General features: G+C 46.0%; 1 protein-coding gene across 2 annotated transcripts in view; it reads right to left on the bottom strand.

Moving 5' to 3' along the window:
* Nucleotides 1-5,124: 5,124 nt before the first annotated feature.
* SULT4A1 (sulfotransferase family 4A member 1) overlaps nt 5,125-11,407 on the bottom strand; it is a 30,739-nt gene continuing 24,456 nt past the window's right edge. The window contains exons 7-8 of one of the 2 annotated variants that reach the window (XR_014156349.1): nt 10,907-11,024; nt 5,125-10,064 (exon numbers count right to left, since the gene is read on the bottom strand). Coding sequence is in view for 1 of the 2 variants with exons in the window: in XM_081861037.1 (XP_081717163.1) it covers nt 9,952-10,064 (113 nt within the window). In the remaining variant the exon portion in view is untranslated. The remainder of the gene's footprint in view (nt 10,065-10,906; nt 11,025-11,407) is intronic. The other variant, XM_081861037.1, reaches the window with a different exon arrangement.

The raw sequence follows: 11,407 nt of genomic DNA, 5'->3' as shown, positions 1-11,407 counted from the left end.
CAGATGGGCGTGGTATAAATATATTATTATTATTATTATTATTATTATTATTATTATTATTATTATTATTATTATTTCATTCAAAACTTAACATTTATAAAAACACCAATTAAACTTGAATGTGTATTTGGGAATGCAAGTTAACTTCCTTTTCTTTGAACATTGATTTCCAGTCTGGATTTATGTTCTGATAGGTGGATGCCGCTCTTTCTTTTAGGAATTGCCTAGAAGCAAATGCCGGGGGCAGTAAGGCTTAGTACTCTAACACCAAGTACTCTTAGTACTCTACCACCAGGTCCTAATGATTCATGTGGTGTAAAGATTCACTTATCCCTTTTTGCTGACTGGCAGGAGATCAACTTCATACAACTGCAGGTGTAGATTCAGAGCCAATGTATATAATCAGCAGAATGAAATGGAAACGTTTTCCCATCCAGGCTATAAGAGTGGGCGGTGGGCACATGCGATTTAATGCTCTTGTCGTGCTTGTGGCGCGACATCTCCTTGGGTGTATAAAGTCAGCATGTCAGTTGGGAAAGGTTCAGCCAGACCTCCTCACTGCCAGGCTGTCTTTCTGCCTGCAAGGTTGTTCTTTCTCCTATAGGAATATTCAAACATGCCCACCCTGATGGTTGTTGAGCCCACCACCTTCCCATGAAAGAGAGGCAGAGTTCTGGAGCTTTGGGGGCTTCATCTCCAGCGGCACCCCCTGGAGCCATGCTGTAGGTCTGTGCCAGAAAATGGAGACGGGGAAGAGGTGGTCAGTTCCTGCCACCACTGCAGGCCAAGATGGTGGCTGCATTGGGCTGGAGCCTGCTCAACCACATGCACCTGTGCCTGGAAGCTGAAGTGGGGGCTGTGACCTGGGCTATTGCCAGCATCACATGGGGGGGGGGATTGTCTAGCCACTAGCACAGGGGATCTGGTTGAAAACAAGAGCTCCAGAGAAAAGCCTTGACTGCTCACAGATTGCTGGGGGCAAGTCCTCTCCTCCCCCGGTCCTGGCATACTGGGCACTCTCTTGCATTGTCATGACTTTGCTGGCCCTAGGTGGAGTCCTGGCTGCCTCCAAAGTGGTGGGGGACCATGGAAGACAGCAAGGGAGTCCTGCCTCCCTCTCTACAGCCAGCTCAGTATCTCCTAGACCTAGAGTCATCCAAAATGTCTGCTGAAAGGGCTGGTGAACTCTTGGTGGTCTCTCCTTCAGCTCTTAAATCCTTGTTCTGTCTGCTCTTGTCTCTCCCCCCACTCCACACATACCGTATTTTTCGCTCTATAGGACGCACCCAACCATAGGACGCACCTTGTTTTAGAGGGGGAGAACAATAAAAAAAAAATCTCCCCCTCTCTGCTCAGCGCCCCTTCAGCAAAGCGGCAGGAGAAATGGAGCCCCTTCCATTTCTCCTCCCGCTTCGCTGAAGGGGCGCTGTTCAGGAGTCTTGCTCTTCCGGCTTCAGCAAAAAGAACCCGAAGCCTCCGGAGCGCAGCGGGACCTCCGGTGCGCACTGACCCCTCTCGCTCTTCAGGCTTCAGCAAAAGCAACGCGAAGCCTCTGGAGTGCGGAGGAAGCGCTCCCTCTGAGCTTTGGAGGCTTCGCGTTGCTATCGCTGAAGCCAAGGAGCCTGCATTCGCTCCATAAGACGCACACACATTTTCCCTTAATTTTTGGAGGAGGAAAAGTACGTCTTATAGAGCAAAAAATACGGTACTTTTTATTGTGGTCCTGTGGTTGGTTAGCAGAGAGAGGAATGTTAGTAAGATTGCCAGTTGCCAAGAAATAAAAAAATACCCTGCAAAAAATGGAGCGATGCAATAAGTGACCTGTCTTGGAGCTGGACAAGAAATGAACTGGAGAGAGGTTGTCGGTCCCACTTAGATAACCCTTTCTCATCAACTTCTTCGTGCCCAGCAGAGTGAATGAGCAGAGACGACCCATTTATGGATCCCCCTTTCTCTGCAGGAAAACCTAGGGTTGCATCCAATGCTGGTCAGAGTGGACCCATTGAAATGAATGGGCATGGCTAGTGTAGGTCATTAGTTTCAGTGGGTCTACTCTGACTTGGTTGCCTACAACCCCCAATTGTTCTTGCTTCCTGTGCTGTTTATAGGCTTAAGCAAGTCCACCAGCCCAGCCCGTTTCCTAAGTTTCCTCAAAATGGTTAAGAAAATGCACACAACACATAATTAGCTCGTGACATTCACAATCATAAGATATGCTTGCTGGCAGTGGCTTCTTAAAAGGATTAAACAAATCCTTGGAGCAAATGTCAATCATAAACTATTAGCTGTAGCAGCAAATCTCCATGTGCGGAGGCCATATGAGAGCCTGGCATAGGGCGCTGGCTAACTTTTCGCTGGGGCCTACTCCCTAGTCAGTGTGCTCAGGATTGCAGTCTTAGCGCATAAACAGGTTCTATACTTCCTTCCCTGCAGCAGCGAATGGTTACTGCAGTTATGCCTTTTGCATATGCGGTTTGCTTGCACTACACTCCCATCTGCTGGAGATTTCTTAAAATTCATTTGGATTAATATGAGATTGCCATGTTGAGCCATTATCACAGATTTCACAGTCTGTAAAATAAACATTGGGGTATTTCTGCATATCAGTAGCTGTCAGTTGGATATATGTACAATCTCACCTAGACAAGATGGCAAGGTGATAAAGCTGTGCATACTGATGACCATTTCGTCCTAAATTCCTGTATAACCCACATATATATACATGATAATATTATTGTGTTTGTGAAGAAACAACTCTGGAAATTCTTAGCAAAATAACTGAAACCTAGGCCTACAGCCAGTTCAAGGTAGTACAGCTTTTACTGCTGTTAATTGTATGACTTCCTGTGCAGAACTGGTGTGATATTTCTGATTATGGAACCATTGGAGAGATTATATTTTGAGTGGTGTACCATTTTTTAATTGTACTATTGAGTGATTTGATGATGGCCCTTGGCTAAGCAATACAAATTTCAATCTGTTACCTCTGAGGATGTGGACAGGCTGCTTGGATGAGTGAAACCGACCACCTGTCTCCTTGATCCTTGCCCATCTTGGCTCATAAAAGCAAGCCAGGCAGGGCTGGGCAATGGGCCCTGTGGGGTGGTGAGTGCTTCCGTCTGTGACGGAGTTTTCCCAGACCCCCTTAAAGAAGCTGTCATCAAACCGCTTCTTAAAAAAACATCTTCAGCCGCTAGGGCCAGTTATCACCCAGTCTCAAATATTCCATTCCTGGGCAAGGTAATTGAGCAGGTGGTCGCAGAACAAATCCAGGCATGCCTCGAGGATGCAGACTCTTTGGACCCATTCCAGTCAGGTTTCAGGCTTCATGATGGGACTGAAACTGCCCTGGTCATGCTGGTCAAAGATCTCTGGCAGGCAAGGAACAGAGGTGAAAGCTTTTTCCTGGTCCTGCTAGATCTTTCAGAGACTTTTGATACTGTCAACCATGGTATCCTTTGGACTGTCTGGGAGCTGGGGGCATTGTTATGTAGTGGTCTCACTCCTTCCCCCTGGGTCGTGTCCAGAAAGTCATGGGGGGGTAAGTGTTTGGACCCCTGGGCTTTCACTTTTGGGGTGCCTCAGGGCTCTATTCTCTCCCTCATGCTTTTCAACATCTTTATGAAGTTGCTGGGGGAGATCGTCAGGGGGGTTTTGGCTGGGTGTTCATATAGCTCTACCTCTCATTTAAATTGGAACCAGTGAAAGCAGTGAATGTCCTATGTGTCTGGGCAGTTGGGGGGGGGTAGATGGTGGCTAACAGATTGAGATTGAATCCCAACAAGAGAGAAGTACTGTTTCCTGGGACAGTGGGTGAGCAGGTGTGCGGGATTCCCTGGTCCTGAATGGGGTAACTATGGTCATAAAGGGCCAGGTGCATAGCCTGGGGGCCATTTTGGACTCACAGCTGTCCATGGAGGTACAGGTTAATTTTGTGTCCTGGGTGGCTGTCTACCAGCTCCATCTGGTTCGCAGGCTGAGACCCTACCTGCCCACGGACTGTCTTGCCAGCATGGTGCATGCTTTGGTTATCTCCCACCAGGATTACTGCAATGCACTCTACGTGGGGTTACCTTTGAAAGTGACTCGGAAACTGCAACTAATCTAGAATGCAGCTACCACACTGGTAACTGGAAGCAGCCACTGGGACCATATAACACCAGCCCTAAAGGATCCACATTGGCTCCCAGTATGTTTCCAAGCACAATTCAGAGTGTTGGTGCTGACCCTTAAAGCCCTAAACGGTCTCGGCCCAGTATACCTGAAGTAGCGTCTCCACCCCCATCATTCAGCCTGGACACCGAGATCCAGCTCCAAGGTCCTTCTGGCAGTTCCCTCACTTCGAGAATTGAAGCGACAGGGAACCAGGCAGAGGGCCTTCCCGGTAGTGGCACCCGCCCTGTGGAACGCGCCCCCCCCCCACAGATGCCAAGATAAAGAACTATCTGACTTGTAGAAGACATCTGAAGGCAGCCCTGTATAGAAAAGTTTTAAATATTTGATAACTTACTGTGTTTTAATTTGTTGGAAGGTGCCCAGAGTGGATGGGGCAACCCAGTCAGATGGGCAGAATAATAATAATAATAATAATAATAATAATAATAATAATAATAATAATAATAATAATAATAAATTGTTGCTATTGTTAGTATTGTTATTATTATTAAGAGGCCGCTATCTTCTTCCCTACCTATTCATTCAACTTTTAATCCTTCCTCATAGCTCGAGGATCAAAAATCTTTTTCATCCAAAAAACACATTCCCGTCTGGGCAACATCCAGGCAAGTGGGAGGGGGGCATTTGGCACCAAAAGTGAAGGGAGACAGAGCAATGAATGCAAAGATCACCTTTGTACAACAGGCTGCTTTCTAAACACACACACACACACACACACACACACACACACAGAGAGAGAGAGTGGTATCAGCATTCCAAAGGCAAACCCCCCTCAGGAGGGTGCAAGGCAGGGTCCTCAAAGGGTCTGACGGTATGGCTGGGGAGAGTCCTGATAAGCCAGAGAGTCCTAGCATCTGAATCCCGCTCCCAAGGCTGAGGTTCTTCACCCTTGTCCAAGCTGCTTTTTTGCCTTCTTCGGGTGAGATAAAAAGCAGACAACCCACCATACACGGAACATGTCTTTATTTAATAAGCAAGCAAGCACAAAGTATAATGTGTAGTGCTTAAATATTCTCAACAGTACTAAAAATATAAAAATAAAGTTTACCAAAAGCCGTTTCACTCACAAATATACAAGGAGTGCTGTCAAGCCACAAAATTTTTGACGCCATTTGCCAACACCTGCACTGATAGACAACTGCCTCCCTCTACCCTATGGAAATGATAATTGATGCTTGTCCGTCTTTAGAGATTTCAATGAGCCATCGTAAAGGAGGGCTGCCAGGGACAACCTGAAGAACAGCCCCCTCTCTTTTAACAACCCCAAAGCTGGCTTTCTGTGCTCTTTCAGCCCCATCATTTGCCAGAATTGCCAGGTTTGTAACCAGGGTGTTCATACGGATGAAGTGAGGCCACCTGTACCTTCCGTGTGCCCACTCCCTGTATTCCTGTAATAAACAGGAATATCACACAGTCCCAGGGTGGGTGTGCAATTGTAGAAAGGGCAGCAGAATATGCACCTACCAAATTCTCTGCTTCATCTGTAAATTTACTACAGTGTGGATCTCCAGGCTGCAATCTTATCTACCAACCCTTTTTCCTCCCATTTCTTGGAGCAAGTATGACTTTTGCACTGCTCCACAGAGAGGGATCATCCACACAGAGGAAAATGTGGATTTGCACTGGACTGTCTCCCCATTAAGGTAGGGGCATCCACATGATGCCCACCCCATCCCAATGCTGGCCTGGACCACCTAAGTGTATGTGTGTTACAAAAAAAAACATTGGCAAGGCTAAAACAGGACTGAAAGGGAATGCATGTGAAGGGGAAAGGTCCAGGCAAACACTAGGATGGGGCTCACATTCTGTTCTGGTGTGGACAGGCCCTTTGTAGGAGAAGAGGGTGGGCAACAGAACTGGAACTGAGATGCTGTAGAAGGAACTTTGGGTTGTATCATGGTCCATGACCACTAGGTTGTTAAAGAGGCAAGATGGTTCTCTGGATTGTGGTCTAGCAGCCCTTTATTAAATCAGAAAAATGAAAGATAATTGATTCTTATATTAACAAGCAAACTGTAGGCTATATACATAATCTTTCTGAATAGGTATACATAAATTTATAGATAGTAAGCACACATCTTGGCTTTCATTCTGATCTTGTATGTGGCTGCTCTTTTCAGTTTTCAGCTGCACGCTCTTAGTTTGTTTTTCATGTCCATCAGAGAAGATGCCCTTTGATGTTTACTAGAAACTGCTATACTGTGCTTATGTATTAGAGTATGCCTGCTATATCATACATATGCAGTCTTTATTCACATGGGCACTATGAAGAGACACTGCACCTGCTAAACATTGCTTCACCACGACACATTGCTGATGGGAGCTGTATTGGCTGCACTGGAAGATGGTTTCAGAAGGCCAGAATTGTAGCTCAGGGGTGCCGAATTTTCAAATGTCCACTGTATCTGCAGAAATTAACTTCTCAAAAAGATTCACTAGCAGATCAAGAACAGATTTTCCCATTCTTTCTGGCCAGCTGGCAGACCTAGTCATAACTGATGAATGAGTGTTTGACATTTTATTTTATTTATTTATTGAGGTCTCAGGGCGGTTCACAGAATTCCCAATCTTAATTTCTCAACCTATGGGGTGGGCCTGAATGCAAGGTGAGAGTGGAGTACATAAGTACCAGTGAGCCCTACTGTTAAAATCTTGTTTCCGTTTCAGTTCAGGCTCATCTGTACCAGAAGTAGTTCTAGTTTCACTCAGGTTCATGCCAATCAGAGTTGGGGGGGGGGCAGCACAACTTCAGAGCCTGCTCAGTTCTGGTTCGTGTAGGAAATGGAAGTGTGATTGTTTGAAGTATTATGGGCCTCCCTTTACAGGAGTTTTTATGGGTTACAATAAGTTATTTATGCTACAGTGGAGCAGGGCCAGTTAATTGGTCTAATGAGATCTAATTTGGGCCTAGTTCCCACTGTGGTGGTAAATCTGTTTCTGGATTGTTGCACTTCAGACTGCAGCTGGGGCTCACGTGAGATAACGCTTCTCCTTATAATAACAAAAAAGAAAAAAAAAAACAGAGAGAAAATTTTGTATCTGGGAGAAGGGATCTAGTATACCCTTCTTCCTGACAGGCGGCACATGATGCATGCTTATGCTTTGTGGATGGATGGATGGATGAGCACTCAGAGGCAATCTCTCCTGCAGCCTCACAAGTCCCATCACCTAGGTACAGGTCTGCTACCTCAGTGAGAGCTACGTTAATCTAAATATTTGTTCAGATTCTGTTCTGGTCCAGTTTCAATAGAGACTTTCAAATCATAGTCCAGGCTCTGTTCACTGCAGGAAATTTTCTTCTTCTTTTTCTAACATTCAGATTTGTTACGATTCCCGGCCAGACCATGCAGGCAAGTGGATAACCTTCTTCAGTACCATCTCTACTCAGCCTTGTTTCCCCTTCCAAGCTGCGCTTGGTGGGTGGATGTCTGAGGGGAGCTGGAATCTGGCAACAAGGTGTGGGGAAGGGGAAATGATTTAGCTCACCCCCACCCAAAACTTCCAATACCCTACCTCAGTACAGATATCCTTCCATGATACAGCTGCAAACACAGCTGCAATTATTTCTCTCAGCTCAACCATCAAGCAGATAACTGGTGTTTGGTTAGCGGAGGCATCTGGGGATCTGAATTTGAGGCACAAGGTGTAAAAGTGTGAGAAACACTGTCCTTATTGTGAGACAATTTGTCAGATGGAACCCCCAATATCTTTGCCATCACCACTGTTTTCTGCAAGCAACTGGAAAATATCTTCTCCAAATTTGTAATAGCCCATAATGGAAAAGTGCTCATTGCCTCATACACAACAGCCCTGTAGAGCCTTTCTGAGCACAAATTGAGAAGTTGCTACTAAACGGTTGCTTGGACTTTTCCAATTGCCAGAACCTCTGTTGGAGGGAAACCCTGTTTCCCCAGCACTCAAAAGAGCAAGAGCGGAAAGGGGTAGAAAGCTGATGAGAGACAAAAAAGGAAGAGCCTGCACTTAACCATCACACATTGTTCTCCTTATCTTAGTTATGAAAGTAACGCTGAGTGCTTGACACGCACACACTAAGGTAACATTTAGCACATCATTTCAGCCTGTAACCCATTTTCCTTTGAAACGAACTTGTCTCTGGTTCACTGAAATTATTTGAGGTTTCCACTGAAAAGCTTCCATAAAGTATTTTAAATACACAATGACTCTGAAAAGGTATACATCCCTAAACTGTGTATATACTACATACTTTACATGTACAGAACGTGTTCCATAGCAGTCAGGTATTCCTGGCATTTATCTCTTTTTTTTTTAGAATGCTTTCATTTACAGAGGAAGGATGTTTTCTCTTATTTGTGTTGACTCTGTTTAGGAACAATGCACCGGGAAGTTCTTCTGAAGGAGCCCTAGTGACATGAAGGAGAGTGGCAGCTGTGCAGCCATCTTCCCTCCGAGGAAACGTGTTGGGGGCTTTTTAGCAGGACCGACCTACAGCATGTTGCTGCCTGAGGTGAAGGGCAAGATGGTGCCCCTGCCACATACAGAAGCCAATTCAGACAGGCAGTTGAATCTTAATCCAGTCGTGGTGACGGGGCAGTGTCCTCCACGCTCACACCTAAACCAGCAAGCTAGTTCAGGGGTCAAGACATGCTCTGCCCTCCAACGCAGCGGAATGGCTGGGGGACTTAAGAGCGACTGCCTGCCCCTCCAGCACCTACCACCTAAAGTCGTCACTTCACTTTGCCTAATAGTAGGGCTGGCTCCTCTTCTTAATTTAGGGAAAAATACAAGTAAGGCAACATGCTCATGAATGTGCCACCTTTGACTCGGATAACCTCCCTCTCAATTCCTTTTCCTTGCTTCTGCCCTAAGGGGCAGATACTTTGTTGTTCTTAAATCCATCATTTCACAAATCAGTTGTGCAAAGAAGTGCATGGAGCTTTCCAGAATGTGCTGAACTGAGCTCCATGATCCTTTTCTGAATGCTGATCCCCTCAGGTAATATCAGCGCAGTGCCTCACTGCTGATCTTTTTAAGCAGATCTGGAGTCTTTTGTTGAATTTGGGGGCAAAAGTGCTTTAAGGAAACAAACTTACTTCTGAATAAGCACCCCCCCAGGTGCAGTCCTATCCCCATCTTACCTGGGAGTAAGAGTCCTATTGAACAAATTGGGCCTTACTTCCAAGTAAAGCACATGTGGCCAGTTCCAGGTAGGGGCTTGGCAAAGTTTTTTGTCTTGCTTTAATGTCTCTATTGCCTGTTTGTTTGTTTGTTTGTTTGGTTGGTTGGTTGGTTGGTTGTAAGCTGCTTTGGGTTGCCCTGGGCGAGATAAAGTAGCGAACAAGTAAAAATAATTTTACAGCTGTGAATGGCGCAGAGACAAAAAAGGAGAAGCTTATTCCCCCCCCCCCCTCTTGTCCAAAGAGAAAGAAGGGTAAGAGGTTCAGAAGAAGCAATGGGGGTGGGTGTTATTTCTTCATACAATGCATCATTAACTTATGGAATGAAGGGCAGTGAGCCCACAAACCAACAGAGAAAGCTTGTTGTGCCTTTATGCATGGATAAGCCAGGGGTGATCAGCCCAGGGCCACACCTGAAAAGCAAACACTGAGCTAGGTGTTTGCTGCCACAATCTTGCAGGGCTCTTCTTACCTTCACTTCCCAATGCACGGTGCCTTTTTTAAAAAGTATTGATATGTGCAACAGGTATAGTGTTGTGTCCAGCAAGTAATAAATGAATGCAGAAAGCACTTCTAGCTGGGATCCCGATATCAGAGTCATGCACTTTTGCTTTATGCTTTATAAATAAAAGTCAAATGTGAGGTCACACTTTCCCATTTTCTGTTTGTAAACCAAATCAAACTTCTCATTCATGGAGACAGTGAAGATGTCTTTCCACAGCCCAACACGTCCTGGAAAAGAGAGAGAAATTGAGAACCAGAAATTAAGCCAATAATCATTGACAGGATGTGGCAGTACCTGTTAACAAAAACAGCAAGTGTCATCCTCCAAAAGGGCTAAAGAATCCCCGCCCCCGCTTGCTGGTCACTCTCTCTGCCCCTGTAATTCCTGATAGTCTACCTCAGGGCAGGGGTGGGGAGCATCAGGCACGGGGACCAAATGCACCCCTCCAGGCCTCTCTATCTGGCCCTTGGGTCTCTCACCAAGCCACTCCCCCATAACCAGGCCTGCTTCCCACCCCCTGGAGAGCTTTTGCTTGTCTGGAACATGTCCTTGAACTCAAACGCTTCTTGTTTGCCTGCATAGGGGAGAATGGATGGGGCTGACTGTACAATTGCCTCGCCCACTTTGGCCTCTGGACCACTGGCGGAGGAAGGGGGCGCGGTGGGTGCGGTCTACCCTGGGTGTCATCCCTCAGGAGGGGTGACATCGCCGCTGCCCCCGGGATGCTTGCTGTGGGCGACACCCCCCTGGGACGCTCGCAGCTCGCCATGGGTGACGCCCCCACAGGCGGCTAGCCCCGCCCCTGGATGCCGTAGCAGCTAGTTCTGCCTCTGCTCTGGACCCAACTCACCTGTGACAAGTGTCCCCTAGAGGCTGCCTAGAAGGGTGAAAAAGGTTCCCCTCCCCCTACATTAGAGAGGCATAATCTCCTCCTTTGGATGTGACTGGCAACACTCACGCCCACAAAAATGTTGGCCGCCACAGTGATAATTTAAATAGCAAGTATTATATTTTGCAGATAACCATTTTCCAAGGATGTGTATGGATAGCTGGTCGAAGAGTCACCCACCTGGGTTCATGAAACTGTGATTTGTGATGGGATATGGAGCAAATGTAAGGAACGTAAGCTAACCCATGGCCTGCTCTCACAGCAACGGGGGGTTATCTTCTGAGTAAAGGTCAAGGAGCTAAAAGTGGAGGGAAAATGAAAGAAACCCAACATAAAGCAAAATAATGAAAATGTAGCTGGTGGTAAATTAAACAAAACAATAAACTAATTTTAGGCTGATCACAGAATTTTAAATTGCACAAACAAATGAAAAAAAGGCAGGCAGAAAACATATTGATATTTAGGTTGGATTTTGAAATACAGAAAATTATCACGAATGCAAAGCAGCAAAACAAACAAATTTTAAAAAAGAAGACATGTATGGATAAAAGGCAGGCAGTGAATAAGTTTGAGCATATATTCTGAGAGAAAATGTCTAGGCTAAATGAAGTTCATTCTGGAGGTGGGCTCTTTAAGGGTAGGACAGAGTGCCGGTCCAAAGGCAGTAAGGTGAAACAAAGA

The sequence above is a fragment of the Podarcis erhardii genome (genome assembly GCF_964252035.2).
Source record: "Podarcis erhardii genome assembly, chromosome: 5".
NCBI lineage: Eukaryota > Metazoa > Chordata > Lepidosauria > Squamata > Lacertidae > Podarcis > Podarcis erhardii.
Note: the sequence above shows the minus strand (reverse complement) of the source record. Positions and strands in the feature narration are given on the sequence as shown.